Genomic DNA, 22,241 nt, shown 5'->3' with positions numbered 1-22,241 from the left:
ATTCAAAAGTAAGTGTGTAGCTGGTGACCGCATGAAGGAGGACGTAGGGGCCAGAAGATAAAAAGATGGATCAAGATAGTAGTAAGACTGCTGCAGCGATGAAGCTGGAGCGCCGCCGTGATGAACATGGAGCAGCGCCGCCGCCCGGATTCAACTTTGGTGAGTACCATCTTTGGGGTTTAGGGTTAGGATAGCGGTGGTGTGGAAGGGTTAGGACAGAGGCAGGTGGGCGGCCCATCGTTGGAGGGGGAGGAAGGAGAAGGGAGAGGGGAGTCTTAGAGTGGAGGGGGGACTATTAGAGGGTAGGGAAACTATCGCGGAGGGAATAAATGAGGGGGGCATCTACACTACAGAATTTTTTAATTTTTTTTAATTACCAGAAATTAAAAATTATAGAAAACTGGATACTGGCAGACAGCTGCCATTACCTAAGATGGCACAAATTAGTTAGAAGTGGGAGGGTTAGAGAGCTTTTTGGGAGGGATCATGGAGGTGGGAAGGTAAGGGGGTTATCCTACACTGAAGAAAATAATAATATTAAAAAAACAAACAAAACAAAAATACAGACTGTGACCAGTGGGGGGTGGGGGAAGGAAGAGAGCTGTTTGAGAGGGATCAGGTAGGGATCAGGGGGTGGGAAGTGTCAGGTGGGAGGGTAATCTCTACACTAAAGCTAAAATTAAGCTTCACAAGCTACCTGATTAACCCCTTCACTGCTGGGAATAATAAAAAGTGTGGTGAGCAGCTGCAGTTTGTGGCGGCCTAAAGCAATGGCAAAGCCATATATGTCTGCTATTTCTGAACAAAGGGGATCCCAGAGAACCTTTTACAACCATTTATGCAATTATTGCACAAGCTGTTTGTAAATAATTTCAGTGAGAAACCTAAAAATTGTGAAGAAAGTAACATTTTTTTTTTTTTATTTGATCGCATTTGGCGGTGAAATGGTGGCATGAAATATACCAAAATGGGACTAGATCAATACTTTGGGTTGTCTAATAATAAAAAATAGCATATATTGTTTTAATAGGTAAATAAAAAAACAAGGCTCTATTTTTGTTTAAATATAGTGAAGGCAAAAATGCTCTGGTCTTTTGGGAAAGTTTTAGTCTGAAATGCCCGGTCCTTAAAAAGGGACATGAAACCCAATTTTTTTCTATAATGATTCACATAATGAATATAATTTTAAACAACATCACAATGCGCTTCTATTATCTAATTTGCTTCATCCTTTGTTGAAGAAATAACAATGCACATGGGTGAGCCAATCACACAAAGCATCTATGTGAAACCACCAATCAGCAGCCACTGAGCCTATCTAGATATGTTTTTCAACAAAGGATATCACGAGAATGAAAGAAATTAGATAATAGAAGTAAATTGGAAAGTAGTTTAAAAAGTTCCTTCTGAATCATTAAAGAAAAAAGTGGGTTTTATGTCCCTTTAAGGGGTTAATATAAGAGTGCTGGTATTGCAAAACTGAAGAATGGGTAATAAAAAGGGATTATCTATCTTTTTTAACAATAACAATTTTTAAGTAGACTGTCCCTTTAAACACATAGGGGCCGATTTATCAACGGGCTCAGGGTCGCCGGAAAAAGCAGTTAAGAAGCAGCGGTCTTAAGACTGCTGCTCCTCACTGGTCCACCACCTCTGAGGCTACAGACATCAATCCACCCGATCGTGTATTTTTCAAATTTAAGTCCATTTAAACGATGCATATAGCTTTATTTGCATCTGTAGACTCTATGGGGCCTATTTATTATTGTGCGAGCAGACATGATCCGATATTGCAGATCATGTGCACTGCACATTGATAAATGCCGTCAACATACGCTCTCTGCATTTATCATTGCACCAGCAGTTCTTGTGATCTGCTGGTGTAATGCCGCCCCCTGCAGATTTGCGGGCATTCGGCCGCTAGCAGGGGGGGGTAATTTCTGGCGATTTCTGTCCGCGGCCTCAGAGCAGACGGACAGGTTATGGAGCAGCGGTCTTTAGACCACTGCTTCATAACTTCTGTTTCCGGCAAGTCTGAAAGTGTGCTCAGTGATTTGGGCTCGTGATACAAGTTGAAAGTAAAAAGTTTGCATTTGCAAAGTTGCGGTTACAAATAGACTTTGAGAAGTCGCAAACGCAAAATGAGAGACAGAGAGAGAGACAGAGAGAGACAGAGAGAGAGACAGAGAGACAGAGAGAGAGACAGAGAGAGAGACACAGAGAGAGAGACAGAGAGAGAGAGACAGAGAGAGAGACAGAGAGAGACAGAGAAACAGAGAGAGAGACAAAGAGACAGAGAGAGACAGAGAGACAGAGAGAGACAGAGAGAGAGACAGAGAGAGAGACAGAGAAAGAGACAGAGAGAAAGAGACAGAGAGAAAGAGACAGAGAGACAAAGAGACAGAGAGACAAAGAGACAGAGAGACAAAGAGACAGAGAGACAAAGAGAGACAGAGAGAGAGAGACAGAGAGAGAGAGAGAAATTGACATTTAAGTGTTTTTGTGAAAAATGTACTGCACAGCCTGCTAAAATTTTGGACTCTCCGGTTGAATACCGAAAACATGGCAACCCTTATTACAGAATATATGTAAAGGCTTGGAATTAAAACCTTTTCTAGATGTAAAATGGAAAGAAGGTTTTTTTGTTTGTTTGTTTTTTTAAATAAAAACCTCCTGGCCTGTCACTTTGCTACTTTTATATACTTTATTCAAGGTTTAAAATGTTAAAAGGTCATAATGTAAAATAAATATATATTCAGTTAAAAATGTCAGCTTAAAAAAGAAATAATATATATATATAATAATAATAATAATAATAATAATAATAATAATAATAATATATATTGCTTTGACTCATGAAATAATTGTTATACATACGTTTAATAGCAGTTCGGTTTGCAATGCTCAATCCAGACTCTGTTACGTTTTCATTCCAGGGTACATGTAGTGCCACAACACCTCCTCCTTGGACTTTAATACGCGATACTGTTCCGTTCCTACAGAATATACCAATGCTGACAGAAGAGGTGTCCACAGAAGTGCTTATATGGAACGTTACTAGATCTGGGCAATTGTAGGATGATTCAATCTGTTTCAACCCTGGAGAGGAAAAGCTTAGCTCAAGGCCAATGTTCTTGGTAGTTGTTATATTCCAAGAGAATGTTCTATTCAGGCCCGGGAAGCTTGATGGTTGCAGGTTTACTTTTCCAAAGGGGCATGTGCCTGAAATACAATCTAGAGATATATATAAAAAAGGATTGGATTAGTTTAGTATCAAAGATACGCTACAAACATGAATAAAAAAATACAGCATTTCTCAGATTTGGTTACAAGCCGACTGATTTCTGCTAAACATACTCAAGCATCATTTACTGCAAAAGTATCTCATATTTTTGAAGATTTAAACTATACTCCCTTAAAAGGAACACTAAAGTCAAAATTGAACAAACATTTATGATTGAGATAGAGGAGAGCATGCAGTTAAAACCCCCAAAACTTTCTAATTTACTACCATTCTCAGAATGCACACAATCATTTATATGTAAACTATGATGCATAAGCTCCTACTGAGCGTGTGCAAGAGTTTACAGTATATTCATATATGCATTTTGTGATTGGCTGACGGCTGTCACATGATACAGCAGGCAGGCGAAATGGCAGTAACTTTGAAATTTGTCAGAAGAAAAATATACTACTCATCTGAAATTCAAACTAAGTATTTTTGAGTTATCTTTTTATTATGCTTTTGTTGATTATGATGATTACGTTGATTATGCAAATCTGCTGGTCCTTTAATGGAAGATTTTGTGGATTGAATTATACCATACAAGGTCTCAAATGTACATCATAAAAACACTGAAGGTAAAACCATGTGTTTTTCTTCCAAATGCTGTTCAATACACATTTTTAAAGACTATAATAAGATGCAACACTATAGTGGGGTTTTGTACTTATATAAATATAAATTGTACAAGAAAATGTTAAAAAAAGCATGGACATTCTAAAACTAAACATCTCAGTCAAATATATATTACAGTATTATATAATGTTATTCCATTTTCTGGGATGAGAGAGTTTAATTAAATATTTTTAATGCTTTTAATGACCCCATTAAAAGAAATTTAAAAAATAAATATATTTTTTATGCTGCTTGCTTGCAGCAGTAGCACTAGTTTCTATTTTATAGGGACCCAAAAGTCGAAATTTAACTTTCATGATTCAGATAGAACATTAAGCTTTTTTTAAAAAAAAAAAAACTTTCAAATTGTATTTTCAAATTGTGCAGTCTTTCTTTTATATACACACTTTATGAGGCACAAGCATGTGCATGAGTTCACAGTATAAACATGTATGAGTCTGTGATTGGCTGTCACATGATACAGGAGGCTGGCAAATTAACAGACATTTTGAAATTTCTTAAAGTGATGGTAAATTTGAGTGTTTAAAAAACACTAAGATTTAACATTACTAAAAAAAATCTGGGGTTTCATTGATAATTTAGTAAAAAAAAAAAGGGTTCTAAACTCATCCTGTCTGTGCTGCAGCACCTCGCTAAAGTCATTGTCTCCGGCTGCCCAAGGCACATCTGACAGTGTTCTGTATGCTATTGGTTTAGAGGTTAAAACGTCACCTCATTGGTCACCACGAGAAGCAAAAAATACTAAAACATGGAAAAGTTATTTACAGCTATTGGTGTGATTAGCCTGAACACCTCATCACAGCCACGTCCAATACTTAAAGGGACACTGAACCAAAATTTATTTTTTCGTGATTCAGATAGAGCATGCAATTTTAAGTAACTTTATAATTTACTCCTATTATCAAATGTTCTTCATTCTCTTGGTATCTTTATTTAAAAAGCAAGAATGTAGGTTTAGATGCCGGCCCATTTCTGGTAAACAACCTGGGTTGTTCTTGCTGATTTGTGGATAAATTCACCCACCAATAAACAAGTGCTGTCCAGGGTACTGAACCATACATTGGCTGGCTCCTTAGCTTAGATGCTTGCTTTTTCAAATAAAGATAGCAAGAGAACGAAGAAAAATTGATAATAGGAGTAAATTAGAAAGTTGCTTAAAATTGCATGTTCTATCTGAATCCCAAAAGAAAAAATGTAGGTTCAGTGTCCCTTTAAGTCCTTATAATTATGAGCTTACATACTGGCTTTTGACGAGGCATGCTAACTGCACCTCAGGCTGCTCTAGAGCAGTGTTTCTCAACTGCCGTCCTCGAGTATCCCAAACAGGCCAGGTTTTCATTATAGCTGAAACAGGTGAAGTAATGAGCTGATCATTTCAACTGAGCACTGGTTCAGCTATAATGAAAACCTGGCCTGTTGGGGGTACTGTAGAACAATGCTCTAGAGAGATGTGGTTTTCCTAAAAAATACATAAAAACACAGCAATAGAACCCACTTTCTGCTTGTTTGCACATTATAATTAGGGCTAGATTAAGAGTGGAGCGGTACTTTGTGCTCCCGATCGCACATTAACTTCACTTGACGAAGGCTTTTTTTGCGTGTCGGGGTAATGCACATATTACAAGTTTAAAGTAAAACGTTTTTGCACGTGCACAAATCCGACACGAGCAAAAAGCCAAACTTCGAATATCACAACAGCGTTAACATTTTCCATCATAGACTTCAATAGAGAGCTAAACGTGGGGAAAAAACCTAACACCCCTACTCGCCCGCAAACCTGATTGTGTTTAACAAATGCGCTAATACGACATGCAATTAATATTTTACATTCCATTGTTCTTCTAACTCGTATCTTTCAGCCCTTATTAACTTTTTAATGCAAAATTTTTAAAAGAAATTTTTATCAGACCGTGTTAATATGATTGTAACTGTACTTTTAAATGTATTTTTGTTGGGTTTTTTTTCCCACGTAACAGTTATCCAGAGCTCTGAAGTTGCGATATCCCGACGCACGTTAAATTCAATTGATCGTTTGACATTCAAAGTAAATGCTATTGCATTATATTTGTATAATACATTTGTTGATTATGCAATTCGACGTGCATTTAATAGAAACAGCAGTTTTAGACATAATGCATGTGTGTAATTTTTAATTTGGTTTTGTATAAAAAGTGCTGAATCTGCTTCTTGCAAAACCATCCTTACCAATTCTCTTCTGAATTTCCATGATGTAGTATTTCTCAGGAGTAGGGCAGGTGAAGCTGTAGCTAACGCTCATACCATCGGTTACTGTTAGTGTAGTCCGTTTGCAGTCATTTTTTACACACATAAAACAGGAAGACGATGGGCTCTTGGCATTCTGCTTAACAATGATAGTAATGTTGTCTTTGGGCCCCAGGGAGATATCAACAGCTTCTGTGAAAAAATATACTGAATATGAAACACTGCATTAACATACAATATTTAGTATATTTTAGCAAGTTATAAAAGGGATACGAAACCCAAAATCATTCTTTCATGACTTAAGTAGAATATACAATTTTAAACAAATTTCCAGTTTACATCTATTATTAAATATGATTCATTCTCTTGGTATCATTTGTTGAAGGAACAGCAATGCACTACTGTTTTCTAACTGGGCACATGGGTGAGCATAATTGGTATATATATATATATATATATATATATATATATATATATATATATATATATATATATATATATATATATATATATACTGCTCCTGAGCTTTCCTAGATTAACCTTTCAGCAAAGGATAACAAGAGAAGGAAGCAAATTAAATAATATAAGTAAATTGGAAAGTTATTTAAAATTGTATGTTCTGTCTCAATCATGAATGTCTATTTATAGCTTTACTGTCCCTTTAAGACTTTATTTTGCAAGAATTACTACTACTAATAGCGTTGTTGTTACACTTTATTTATAATATGCAACAGATAATATGCAGTTCAATGGTACAACAAACAAAGTATTACAGGAGGAGTCATTTGCTATACATATACTGTAGGTAAGCAGTGCTATTCCCATGAGCATATGCAATATTGGTGCTTAAAATGCACATACAAAAGTTTAAATTATGGGTATAAAAAAAAAATCTTTGCAGTGTTTTTATTGTCTATTTTGCCCCCTTTTCCTGTAATTTAACTCTGCAGTTCAAAACCTTCAAGATATCTATCCCTAATTGACCTCAGAATGTCAGATAGATAATATACTGTAAAACAATGCATATTTTGCTCCAAAATGACAGTGGCTATCATTGCCTATTTCAGTAACATTACATTAACTGCTCTAAATAAGATAAGTCTTATTTGTAACAAAAAAGTGTTAGAGTGATTTAAAAGTGCAAAAATAAAATGTTCTAAATGTGTTATATACAAGTAATAGTGCATTTTATTAATGTACTATCTATGTAGCTCCAGAGCAGCATTGGCAGCAATGCTAGGGTGACCATATTGCCGCTTTAAAAAGGGACTCATATGAAAAATACATATGTCAGGGTTCTTATACAGAACATTTCTTTAAACAGCCCAGGAAAAAGCCCTGACATATGTATTTTTTATATGTGTCCCTTTTTAAAGCGGCAATATGGTCACCCTAAGCAATGCACTACTCAAGGTGAACACATCTGATGAGCCAATGACAAGATATATGAGTGTAAACACCAATCACCAGTAAGCTTCAGATAGTGCTTTGCAGCTCTGTAGCCTATGTAGGTATGGCTTTTCAAAGGATACCTAGATAAAGTCATTTTTTTAACAAAAGTAAATCGAAAAGACTCTGAAAATGACATGTGCTATCTCAATCATGAAAGTTTTGTTTTAATCTTCCCATCCCATAAGCAACATGTTGGGTGGAGTTTGATCACTGAAAAACAATTACAGCAAATAAGGTATTAATCTGTTCTAATAACCTTAAAGAGACAGTATACACCAATTTTCATATAACTGCATGTAATAGACACTACAATAAAGAAGAATATGCACAGATGCTGATCTACAAATCCAGTATAAAACCTTTTTAAAACTTACAGTTTAGAACTGTTGAAAAGGTTAGGCTGGGACACTCTCTGAAATGGAATTAAATGCAAAAAGAGCAGACCCCCCTTACCCTGCATATGAAAAGACCATTTACACAAACAGGAGCATGCTGGAGTAGGTAGATAATAGTCTACTTCTAACATTTTGGGCTTGGTTAGGAGTCTGAAAATCAGAACAATATTGTTATAAAAAAATAAGCAAAACTATAGATTTTTACAAAAAAACAACCCCCCCCCCAAAAAAAAAAACCAAACAAACAAACAAACAAACAAACAAACAAACAAACAAACAAACACAGTATAGGCAATATAAATGGATCATCTACAAAACATTTATGCAAAGAAAAATCTAGTGTACAATGTCCCTTTAAAGGAATAATAAACCCAAATTTTTTTCTTTAATGATTTAGATAGAGCATGCAATTTTAAGCAACTTTCTAGATTACTCCTATCAACAATTTCTTTGTTCTCTTGCTATCTTTATTTGAAAAGCAGAATTCTAAGATTAGGCGCCGGACCATTTTTGGTATAGCACCTGGGTAGCACTTGCTGATTGGTGGATAAATGTTGCCACCAATCAGCAAGCGCTACCCAGGGTGCTAAGCCAAAAATGGGCCGGCACCTAAGATTACAACTTTTCAAATAAATATAGCAAGAGAACGAAGAAAATTGATAATAGGAGTAAATTAGAAAGTTGCTTAAAACTAAACAAAAATATTTTGTTTAGTATCCTCTTAATATAATAATGTTGGTTATGCAAAGCTGGAGAATGGATAGTAAAGGTGTTATCTAAGTGGAAGGTAAAGTGATATAATAAAATACAGCAACACTTTTATCAGCCATTACAAGGATGGTTTTATTAGGCAGATAAGGAATTCCTTTTTAATAAAAAAATAATCTGTTTTCCAGTAATTTTATTTATAGGGTTTAATTTATTTTGTTTGTGTACCTACTGCATCAAGGCACTGCATTCATTTGAATAAATGTCTTCTGGTGTATTTTATTTACATTGCCTTTAACTGCATTATTTATTGAGATTTACCTAGGGCTAAGCTGAGAAATTCCATTGAAAGCCTTGAGATTCAAACTCTGAAACGTTTGTGCAATGGTATTTTAAAAAGAGATAAATATCAAATAGAAAACCCTCAGGGTATTATGATCCAAAGAATCCCTCCGAAAGGTTACAAATGTTTTTCACAAAAAAACAGCTGGGCTACTTTTCAGTCTTAAAGGGACACTGAACCCAAATTTTTTCTTTCGTGATTCAGATAGAGCATGCAATTTTAAGCAACTTTCTAATTTACTCCTATTATCAATTTTTCTTCATTCTCTTGCTATCTTTATTTGAAAAAGAAGGCATCTAAGCTTTTTTTCTTGGTTCAGAACTCTGGACAGCACTTTTTTTATTGGTGGATGAATTTATCCACCAATCAGCAAGGACAACCTAGGTTGTTCACCAAAAATGGGCCGGCATCTAAACTTACATTTTTGCATTTCAAATAAAGATACCAAGAGAATAAAGAAAATTTGATAATAGGAGTAAATTAGAAAGTTGCTTAAAATGTTGTGCTCTATTTGAATCACGAAAGAAAAAATTTGGGTTCAGTGTCCCTTTAAGAAACAGGGAATTCCCATTATTTCTTAAATAGGCAACAGAGCACCCACTGCTGTGTCATGAAGTTCTTCTGAAAAATTGAACGTATCAATTAAACACTTGCGGTCTGAGAACTAATTGAATACCTTGCATCACCAAAGTCTGAAGTCAGAAGCAAGAGATCTTCAGCGAGACTCATTATGCCTGTCATAACATTTTATGAGTCAAAACAAATATTTAGGAGCCTTGCGTACCCAGCTTCCTGGAATCTCTATTCTACAACAGACAAGATTGTCTGGCTTTGCTAATTTGAGGAGTTTCCCAAATTAATTTTAACTAAAACAGAATAATCTGAACAACTATAAAATCATGATCACAAATAATAATATTTTTAATACTAAAATGTACTGCCCATTCATGAAATTACATTAGTTATTAGGATGAAAACTGATATTTTGGCCTGGACTACCTAGGGGTGTATTTAGGACAGCAGGATTTATGGGGTGGACAGCAAATTATGAAAGGTAGGTCTATGAAATTATGCCTTTATGCTCATTTGCTCTCTAAATGTTGTATTTATTATTTTTTTTATTATAAACTGATACCTATTGGAACTGCATGATGTGCCCCTGAACTCCTGTTGTGAGAAATATAAAGAAACATAGCTAATATGACCAGGGCTGGCTCAAGATATTGTGCTGCTTGGGTCCGAGAATGCAATGACAACCCCCAATAATAACAATACTGATTAGCATATCAATTTACTAGCCTAGGCACTAACTTTATTAAGCCTGCCTACCTACCTGCATGCAACCAATGCTTATGCACAATAAGTGGGAAGGTAGTTAGGGAAGAGATGCAATTGTCCCACTTTGAATGTCACCCCCTGACTGTCTTTGTGCATGATGAGGTTATGCTGCTGGGAGCCTGTAACTTCCCCAAGGAGACAGAGGACTAGAGTGGTCTAGGTCTGACAATGACTGTCTTAGTCAGTGAAGTGCTACTCTTTGTCAAGTGCTGCCTGGGTCCGATGGACCCACTGGCTCCCATAGTTGAACCAGCTCTAAATATGACCTAAAATTGTTGGTGGTGGTAAGATCTGAGGTTCAGTTATGATTGTCACCTTTTCTGGGGAAAGAGTACGGTCCATGCTCAGATTCCAACACACTTAGAAGAAGCTTCACCTTCACCATGATAGGAATAATCTCATAAAAGTGCATCAACATAGTGCTAAACAAGGCATGCTGGAAGGGTTGCCATTTTATTCTGGAAAAAAATTCCGTCCGTGCTCATTAACAAAAATTTATATAAATAATTATACATCATAAATTGGTAACTAACACCACTAGGGCAGATTTTAAATGATCCTTTGTTTATAATTAGATTCCAACAAAATTAGAAGTTTGACTATTATACCGTCTTAATTTCTATATTTAATCTTTATTTTTAATATTGGCCTGAACCTTAAAAATACCGGCCATGTCAGTAAAATACAGTCTGGGTAGCAAACCTAGATTCAGCAGATTTCCAAGTGTATAGTACAAAAATGAAACGCCCGACTGCGGATGTCATAGATTCACTCACAGCGCAGAGCAAAATACAACAATTCTCTACCCTTTTCACTTACATGATTCATTATGTCAGGGTATCTGTGAATGTCAGTAGACAATATATATATATCAATCAAACTATATAAGACAGCACTCTCTGGTCTTCAATACAAAGGTTGTTTTATTTGTAGTGACATTTCAGGGAAAGCTTTCCCCGAAACGTCACTACAAATAAAACAACCTTTGTATTTAAGACCAGAGAGTGCTGTCTTTTATCTTTTGCTATTATTACCCAAATTCATGCACCCTGGCAAATCGTGAGAGTGCACTTGTCCTATTAACGCATATATATATGATGAAGGGGTGTATTCCCCGAAACGTCACTGAAAAAATCCAGTATTGTCAAGACCAGTGAGTGCTGTCTCCTGATTTCCATATTCTACACCATATTCTAGCACCCTGGCATTTGGAACTAAAGTGTTAGTGAGAGTGCACCTGCCAATACCTGCTGTATATATATATATATATATATATATATATATATATATATATATATATATATATATATATATATATCTATATATATATATATATATGTATGCAACCTATCAAATATTACATTTGAGCATGCTCATTTTATCGCTGAATACATTCTGTATATTGCAAATCTGAGGTTAGACATGAGATGCTTTTCCCTGATTACAGAACATCTGAGAACAAAGGAATTGTTTTCAAAAATTCCCTATCAGATCACTACTGACCCCAATAGCTGCTCAATACATCTAAGAGAAAACAAAAGGGATGATACAACTGTTCAATAAGTGAAGATAGATAATAAACATTTAGCCTTTGAAGCTCATAGCTACACATGAAGGATAAACATTGGGCCTGATAATAACCCGAGCCTGGATGCATCCTGGGGTGTTGGAGACAAGACTCTCTACATAAGTCAGATATGCAAACAAAATTCTGAAGATATAGTAATTAGCACAGGCCTGTTAATTGCCCCTGAACCTCAGATGCACATCAAGCTAGCTAAGCAGAAACACATATTGCATTGTAACTTTGAAATTCATTTTAAAGTACAACTTATATTTATATTTCAAGTTAAAGTATACCTCAGTATTGTATAAACATGTATATAATTGTGGATCTGAAATGAAATTCCTGACAATAACATATTAGATAAGTATTTGCTGAATTTAATAAGTAGCTATGTAATTAATTAAAAATGTTTAACCAGTTTATTTCAGGATAAATACATTTTCTTTGTTTTCCAGAAGTCTAATGAACATTACAGGGGAGAACTGATGTGAAGATAAGATTTCTAAATAAGATGATATGAGTTTACATATAAATGCATATATGTTGAACCCATGTCTTAAACACTGTTGAGACATGTATTAATAAATAACTATAATACTCATGTATATCTATGAAATAATATGTGACTAGGAAATGAAATATGTACCAGTATAGCAAATGAGCTGATATACAGAATAAGTCAGACATATATATTTTATTGATTTATACCACTAGTCCCTCATATTCCAAAATATGATAAGTTATATACTCATGTTTAGTCTCTATAGATACATAATAAGTTATATTAGATGAGACATGTATGTTAACCAGATAAGTTTATTAATATCAGGAAATAATTGTATATTAAATGATGTAGTACACTGTTAGCAATATTGATAATGAGACTGCATTTCTAGTTATCTGCTGCCCCCTAATGGACTATAACTGGTATGATCCCAGTAAGCCTATGAGATGTTCAGCTCCGAGGGCCAATCAATGCTCAGCTCCGTTAAGGGCCTATCAGACAAGCTTCAGTAAGGGCGCATCCCATATTCACTAATGATTAGAATAAAAATGTGTGGGGTATATCACATGATATAACCTCATGCAAAGGGATAGAAAGGGTCTTTGTTTGCTAAAATTTTGACTGATAACTTTTCTGGCATTTTTGGGACACAGTCACTATAAGCAGAATTGGGCTACCTTTTCATCCATATTGCAAAAATACCTCTCTTAATTTATGAGGTGAACTTCAATTTTATCTGGTAACATATAAAAGATTACTTCATACTTTTATATTTAAATCAAAGATATTCTAAAGCTGTAGTTAGATTGTAGTAAGTATACAGGTATTAAATATTAATGTTTAGAAAGAATTTTGTATTTTAATATAATAAATTAATTACAGTTATTGTTATATATATATATATATATATATATATATTTATTAGAATTTGCCTTATTGTAGCTAAATAAGAGGTTATTTCAGCTCAGATAAATTGGCATATCAACTGGATGTTAAAGTATTTTGTTATATTGTCTAAGCATTGTTAAGTTAACGGTCCATACTCTGGTATTTTATTGTGGTATTTTAATGTGATTATTGGGAGTAAAGTTAATTTTAAAAGGTATATTTTTTTATGATCTGTTGTATAGAATATTATAACCTAATAAGTGTGCATAGTTGATTCAAAGCTAGTCTCTACTTAATATATTTCAATGTGTTTATAAATTTAACTAATCTCAATAATTTAGGAATAAATATTAATTTCAATTGTTCCGTATATATATATATATTAAATTGGAGGTTATTTTAAAGAATATAAATAAATTGTATTTATAACCTGGTATATTCTGACAATTATAAACCAAAACACATCAAAAGAACAAAAAAAAAAAAGCACAATTATTAGAACGTAAGTTCACAAATTCTGAGGAAGAGAATGTATAATGGAATATTTTATTTAAAAAAAATAAATGTTAGCTCCCTTTACTCTATTTGGAGATCAAGATGTGCTGAAAATAATGTTTGGTAAACTGAATGTCACCAATTATAGGGCAGTCTAAACCAGTCAGTGCTGTGTGTTAATAAAAAGCACAGCACATAACCACCCCAAACAGATAGATGTATCAAACCCTAATTTAGTAAAACAAATAACTACTTTTTTGTATTTAAAGGGACAGTCTAGTCAAAATGAAACTTTCATGATTCAGATAGGGCAATAGGGCATGCGATTTTAAACAACTTTCCAATTTACTTTTATCATGACATTTGCTTTGTTCTTTTAGTATTCTTAGTTGAAAGCTAAACCTAGGTAGGCTCATATGCTAATTTCTAAGCCCTTGAAGGCCACCTCTTATCTAAATGCATTTGACAGTTTTTCACAGCTAGAGGGCGTTAGTTCATGTGTGCTATATAGATAACATTGTGCTCATGCCCGTAGAGTTAATTATGAGAGGGCGCTGATTGGCTAAAATGCAAGTCAGTCAAAAGAACTGAAATAAGGGGGCAGTGTGCAGAGGCTTAGAAACAAGGTAATCACAAAGGTAAAAAGTATATTAATATAACCATGTTGGTTATGCAAAACTGAGGAATGGTTAATAAAAGGGATTATCTATCTTTTTAAACAATAAAAATTCTGGGAGTAGACTGTCCCTTTAAGCAACATTTTAAAATAAATATGTCATACCTGCCAACTGTCCCTATTTTTTTGTTACAGGTCAGGTTTTTATTCTCCTGCCTTATAAAGTAACTATCCCTTGAGTCAGTCGCATATTGTAAATTTCTGCTCTGAACTGAGGGCTTAGAATGGATGTCAGAAGGAGAGAATCAGACATGAGGTCATTGTTGGCCTTATGTATATTTTTACATTTGCATCAGACAGAACATGCAATTTAAAGAAACTTTTCAATTTACCTCAGTTATCAAGCTTACTTTGTTCTTTTTGTGTCCTTTATTGAAAAGCATATCTAGGTAGGCTTGGAAATAGCAACGCACTTCTGGGAGCTAGCTGATGACTGGTGGCTTCACACAAATGCCTCTTGTCATTGGTTCATCAGTCTGTTGCTCCCGAGTCTACTTAGGTATGCTTATCAACAAAGAATATCAATAATGACAATGTTACTGGACAAGGCTTCCAACTGTCATTTTGCGGTTCTGAAGAGGATTATGTTTGCAGGATTTAAGCACATTGTTATAAGCAAGCAATAATGCAGTATCTAGCACATTTTGCTTTTCGACTTTTATGACAATGTTTAGTAAATACTCCTGTGATCTCCTGACGTGATTGTGCAAAGTGCCCCAGAATTTATTTATTTTTGTGTGCAATTTTCACTTTATTGAAGAAGCAAAATGTATACCAACAGCTATAAAAACATAAAATAATAGAAACGGAAGAACGAAAAAGATTGCCTGATTGTTCATTGATTTAGGTTTCCAGAAAAATAAAAGTTATATAAAAGGACTTCAAGTCCCACTTGCACGAAAAGTTTATCCAATTGTAGGGTCCATTTCCAAGTAGTAGTATAACAGGTACCGTGCAATTAAAGGGATTCTAAATCCTAGCATTTGTGAAACACTAGGATTTACAATTGGAACAAATAAAGGGGACTTTCATTCATGAAGTATAAAATACTTCATACTGAAAGCTCCTTTATTTGTTGGAAGCGTTCGCCGCACTGAGCTGCTCAGGCAGCCCACAGCAGAACGCCATTTTGCTGAGAGGTGATGTTTCCACCTCTTAGCCAATAGCTGTGCAGGCTATCCAGTTTGGCGCCGGCTGGCCCGCATGGCTGTTCCATTTCCATTATACTTCATGAATTAAAGTCCCCTTTGTTCCAATTGTAAATCCTAGCATTTCACAAACTCTAGGATTTACAATCACTTTAAGGGTAAACATACAACATATATGAGAAAAATAAACATAATAAAAGGAAATCAACATTATTGATAAAATATAGAAAGGTAGAAAACTGAATTTTTTTAAAAAGTGAGAAACGTAAAAAACAATGGTAACAGAAATGCAATCACACAGTATAACATCACAGTGAATCAACAGTGTTATTTTTTGTTTTTTTTGTTTTAAATATTGTTGCTATAACCTGTTCATCTTTTGTTACTCCACTTTGGGTGGATTGAAAGAATTTAATGACATAAAGGGCACCATTTAGCAAATGTTTCATGTCCACTGGGCATCGCTGCAGTCAGACAGCATAGGCTGTTCGTATTTATCATTGCACAAGCATTTCACCAGAACTGCTTGTGCAATGCTACCCCCTGCTCCCTGGTGGCCAATCGGCTGCTAGCAGTGGCTGTCAATCATCCTGAAAGCAACAACCGCTGCTTTTTTAACTTTCATTTCGGGGCTAGCCCAAAATATTGGACCTTGGAAGCAGCAAATGCTACTTGATAAATGGAGGCCAAATTGTTAATTTGAGAGAACATGTTACAAATAACTTAATGTGATCCCTAATCTACCACAATGCATAAAAAGAACAAACACATTTTACCATGATCTAGTTGACAGGAGATTCACCTAAAAACCAACAGATATTTCGGACCTTGGCATCTTCAATAAGATTTAGTAAATTTCATGCTATATTTCCCATTTTTTTTTGTTTAAATAATACTTGATGGTACAAATTTAATTTTTATACCGAAGCTATATACAGTTAGCATTGCAGGGATTTAACGGCCATTTACTACCACATTTCATATAAGCGTTCAACCAAATGAAAATTGCTACAACAAAGCATGCTAAAATAGCGTGAAATACATTTAGCTATTATTTTTACGTTTAAGGGACATAAAAGCGCACAAAGAAAATGTTCTAATTAGATCATTTTATTATCGTATCGTTGCTTGTATATAACTGCGCTTAGCCCTGCAAAGGGGTTAAACACATAGTATAAGTTAGCTCCAGAGCAGCAATGCTCTACTGATACCTAGCTGGACACATCTGGTGAGCCAATACCAAGAAGAATATGAGTGTAGCCACGAATCAACAGTAGTGCATTGCTGCTCCTAAGCTTACCAGAGTATGCTTTTCAGCAAAGGATACCAAGAAAACAAAATACATTTGATAACAAGAACATTCGTTCAAAAGTGAATTCTCTATCAGAACCATGAAAGTTAAATTTTTGCATTCATGTCCTTATAAAGGAGTGTAATACAAAAGAACAAAACAATATCAGTATTACAAATGACAAAATATGATGTTGCTTCACAAGAATAAGAAGAAAGGATGAACGTGTCATATTGCCAAAGAATGACACATGAAGAGAAAAAAAACAAACCTTCCTGGAACACTACATTCCACCAACCATCAAACATGAGACAGATTAGTCAACAAACATCCTCCGTGAACTCAAAGACGTGTTGCAGTAACATAGGCTACAAACATCTGGAAGTAGATCTCATTATGACACAGAGAGCTGAGGGAAAGAAAACTAACAGCAATAGAGTATTAAAAGGTGGAGTATGTGGACAAGAGTGGAAAAAGTAGTAGATCAATCTTGAAGAGTTTTCTATAGTTAAAGAGCATCCAGGATTAGACATTAGATAGGTCGATAATAACACAAGCAAGTTGAGGAGTTGCTATATCTGGGGCAGAGAAACATTTGGGTGTCATAGCACCATCAACTTTATTTTTCCTCATCTTTGCTATCTCCTCAGGTAATGAGTTCCACAATTTTATTGCTTTTACAGTGAAAAAAACTTTTACATTGCTGGAGATTAAATCTCCTTTTCTCCAGCTTCTGTCATCTCTGTATATGGGCCTTGAATATATTTATATAAAGTAATCATGTCACCAATTCTAGTGAAAACAGTCCAAGTTTGTCTATCCTCTCAGTTCTACAATGCTAAAATTTCCTTGACCTTCATCTCTTAATCTGCACTTTTACTGTATACTTAGCCACCCAGTATCTCTGCTTCCCCTGTATCTGCACAACATCCAGGCTTGAGATGCTCAGAAATTGTCACAAACTGCTGCTGCTTACTACAATCTGTTTCAGCACAACTACACCTGACTATCTACACTACTCCAAACACATCAAGTCCCAGTCTTGGCATGTCCAATTCACTCACAATATAGTGCTAAACAACTGGCTATTCTAGTGTAAAAATTAAATATTATTTTCATTAGGACCACTTTGATTTTTTTTATATACCTTAAAAAAATTAGGTGTATCCTTGTTTTAGTGGTCTAAACCAGTGGTCAACAAATTGGTTTAAAATTTAGGAGCCAATAAAAATATTTAGGAGCCAGGCATTATATCTATATGGATGTGGAGATAACTCAAAAAGTTAGGAGCCAGGGGTAACATTCTCCGAGCCAGTGGCTCAATGGCTCCTGGGTTTGTTGAGCCCTGGTCTAAAAACTTTTATTTTTTGTTTTATTCATCTATTCTTTAAAAATGGAAACAACAAAACATGCTGAAGATTCTAAAAATGTTCACTGTCAAAATGGCTTGTCATGTCTGGCCATTATTAATTTTCTTCCTGATTCATTGCATACAGTTTCCAACAACTTTCCAATTTACTTATATTGTCAAATTTGCTTCATTCTCTTGGTATCCTTTGTTGAAGGAACAATGCACTACTGGGAGCCAATTTAACATATCAGGTAAGCAAGAAGCATATATGGGCACCCACCAATCAGCAGCAAGCTCCTAATAATACATTGCAACTCAATGTACTAAAAATAATAATAATAATAATAATAATAATAATAATAGGGATATCTTTCCAAATCGTCAAACAAGCAATGCCAAGCACAATGATGTGTCTGTAGCATTGAACAGACCCCTAAAGACACGCAATCTTGCACGATTTTCTTCTCCTATACATTTTCACAAATGCACATTGAAGAGAATTATTGTTATTAAAATAAATATTGAAAAATAATAATCATCCTTTATTCAGAGACATGCAACAGTCAGTATGGAGAAGTTAAGAACAGATTAAATGTTTTGGGTTGTGGCTCTTGAGACTTATATTCAGTGTGCTTTTTTTTGTGCTGCCCTAGGCATTGTGAAATCCACTCCTGGACCACTCCCCCCCAAAAATTTTAGCTCACATTTGTGTTATATGTTTTGTACACCTGAAGGCCAGGAGCACAGAGGGGTTATGTATCCCCACTAAACAACCAGTGATATTTGTGATAATATTAATAAATAAAACATTTGGAGATAAGAGTAGGATGGTATTATGACAAAAACTATACTTAAAATGTGCTGTCCCCATATATTTTGCTGCCCTGGCCCTAGGCCTAGCCCTAGTTAGTTGATTTTACATGTGTTCTTTGTTCTACATAAAAGGCTCGATTTATCATCATCCAAATAAATGCGTCTTTTGCTCCTCTTTTTGTCTGAGCGCATCTATATAGAAGCGCAGTTGTATAATTATATTTATCAGAAAAAGCACAAATTATTTTGTGCCTTTCAACAGGTGAGCTCACGTGAACCAAAGATAATTATCTCCAGGCGCTTCACACGCAACTTTCTAGTTTACTTCTGTTATCAATTTGTCTTCATTCTTTTGGTATCATTTATTGAAAAGCAGGGATTGTATGCTTAGGAGCCGGCCCATTTCTGGAGCACTATATGGCAGCAGTTTTGCAAGAATGTTATCCATTTTCAATAGCACTAGATGGCAGCACTATTTCCTGTCATATAATGCTCCAGATGCCTACCTAGGTATCTCTTCAACACAGAATATCATGGGAACTAAGCAAATTTATTAAAAGAAGTAAAATGATATGCTCTGTCAATCACAAAATATTTTTTGGGGGGTTCATATCCCTTGTACACCATAAAATCTGTCTAACTTATTGTACCTGTTTTGAGGCTAATACATTTTTTTGTAAAATCACCCCCCCCCCCCCCCGCTGCCTTTTCTTTATATTTCTATGCTGTGCCTGTGGGCTTATTAAAAATATTAAAGGTACAGTCAAGTCAAAATTAAACTTTCATAATTCAGATAGGGCGTGCAATTTTAAACAACTTTCCAATTGACTTTTATCATTAAATTTGCTTTGTTCCCTTGGTGGTATTTTTGAAAAGATAAACCTAGCTAGGCACAAACTGACTTCTAAACTGTTGAAAACCACCTCGTAGGTTAGAGCATTTTGAAAGTTTTTCACAGTTAGACAGTACTAGTTTATGTGTGTCATATAGATAACATTGTGCTCACTCCCGTGGAGTTATTTAGAAGCCTGCACTGTTTGGCTAAACTGCCTGTCTGTCAAAAGCACCGAGATAAGGGGCAGTCTGCAGAGGCTTAGATACAAGGTTATCACAGAGGTAAAACCTATATTAATATAACCCTGTTGGTTGTGCAAAACTGGGGAATGGGTAATAAAGGGATTATCTATTTTTTAAAACAATAACAATTCTGGTGTAGACTGTCCCTTTAAAGTTGTATATCTTTTTTTTTAAATTGTGCCTGTTTTGAGACTTGAAATTAAAATCTTAGATATTTAATAATTTAAATGTTAAAAATTAAAATAAACTTAAATTCAAGCCAAAAACAAAAACATAATTTATGTAAGAACTTACCTGATAAATTCATTTCTTTCATATTAGCAAGAGTCCATGAGCTAGTGACGTATGGGATATACATTCCTACCAGGAGGGGCAAAGTTTCCCAAACCTCAAAATGCCTATAAATACACCCCTCACCACACCCACAAATCAGTTTAACGCATAGCCAAGAAGTGGGGTGATAAGAAAAAAAGTGTGAAAGCATAAAAAATAAGGAATTGGAATAATTGTGCTTTACACAAAAAAATCATAACCACCATAAAAAGGGTGGGCCTCATGGACTCTTGCTAATATGAAAGAAATGAATTTATCAGGTAAGTTCTTACATAAATTATGTTTTCTTTCATGTAATTAGCAAGAGTCCATGAGCTAGTGACGTATGGGATAATGCCTACCCAAGATGTGGATCTTCCACTCAAGAGTCACTAGAGAGGGAGGGATAAAATAAAGACAGCCAATTCTGCTGAAAATAATCCACACCCAAAATAAAGTTTAAATCTTATAATGAAAAAAACTGAAATTATAAGCAGAAGAATCAAACTGAAACAGCTGCCTGAAGTACTTTTCTACCAAAAACTGCTTCAAAAGAAGAAAACACATCAAAATGGTAGAATTTAGTAAAAGTATGCAAAGAAGACCAAGTTGCTGCTTTGCAAATCTGATCAACCGAAGCTTCATTCCTAAACGCCCAGGAAGTAGAAACTGACCTAGTAGAATGAGCTGTAATCCTTTGAGGTGGAGTTTTACCCGAATCGACATAGGCATGATGAATTAAAGATTTCAACCAAGATGCCAAAGAAATGGCAGAGGCCTTCTGAGCTTTCCTAGAACCGGAAAAGATAACAAATAGACTAGAAGTCTTTCGGAAATTCTTAGTAGCTTCAACATAATATTTCAAAGCTCTAACTACATCCAAAGAATGCAATGATCTCTCCTTAGAATTCTTAGGATTAGGACACAATGAAGGAACCACAATTTCTCTACTAATGTTGTTAGAATTCACAACCTTAGGTAAAAATTTAAAAGAAGTTCGCAACACCGCCTTATCCTGATGAAAAATCAGAAAAGGAGACTCACAAGAAAGAGCAGATAATTCAGAAACTCTTCTAGCAGAAGAGATGGCCAAAAGAAACAAAACTTTCCAAGAAAGTAATTTAATGTCCAATGAATGCATAGGTTCAAACGGAGGAGCTTGAAGAGCCCCCAGAACCAAATTCAAACTCCAAGGAGGAGAAATTGACTTAATAACAGGTTTTATACGAACCAAAGCTTGTACAAAACAATGAATATCAGGAAGATTTGCAATCTTTCTGTGAAAAAGAACAGAAAGAGCAGAGATTTGTCCTTTCAAGGAACTTGCCGACAAACCTTTATCCAAACCATCCTGAAGAAACTGTAAAATTCTCGGAATTCTAAAAGAATGCCAGGAAAAAGGATGAGAAAGACACCAAGAAATGTAAGTCTTCCAAACTCGATAATATATCTTTCTAGATACAGATTTACGAGCCTGTAACATAGTATTAATCACAGAGTCAGAGAAACCTCTGACTAAGAATCAAGCGTTCAATCTCCATACCTTTAACTTTAAGGATTTGAGATCCTGATGGAAAAAAGGACCTTGTGACAGAAGGTCTGGTCTTAACGGAAGAGTCCATGGTTGGCAAGAGGCCATTTGGACAAGATCCGCATACCAAAACGTGTGAGGCCATGCTGGAGCCACCAGCAGAACAAATGAGCATTCCCTCAGAATCTTGGAGATTACTCTTGGAAGAA

General features: G+C 35.1%; 1 protein-coding gene across 1 annotated transcript in view; it reads right to left on the bottom strand.

The window, feature by feature from the left end:
* The window catches only part of CDCP1 (CUB domain containing protein 1), a 111,355-nt gene that overhangs the window by 68,587 nt on the left and 20,527 nt on the right, over positions 1-22,241 (bottom strand). The window contains exons 2-3 of the mRNA XM_053714462.1: positions 6,125-6,334; positions 2,878-3,234 (exon numbers count right to left, since the gene is read on the bottom strand). Of these exons, the coding sequence (XP_053570437.1) occupies positions 2,878-3,234; positions 6,125-6,334 (567 nt within the window). The remainder of the gene's footprint in view (positions 1-2,877; positions 3,235-6,124; positions 6,335-22,241) is intronic.

The sequence above is a fragment of the Bombina bombina genome, chromosome 5 (genome assembly GCF_027579735.1).
Source record: "Bombina bombina isolate aBomBom1 chromosome 5, aBomBom1.pri, whole genome shotgun sequence".
Classification (NCBI taxonomy): domain Eukaryota; kingdom Metazoa; phylum Chordata; class Amphibia; order Anura; family Bombinatoridae; genus Bombina; species Bombina bombina.
This window is presented reverse-complemented; position numbering and strand designations above follow the sequence as displayed.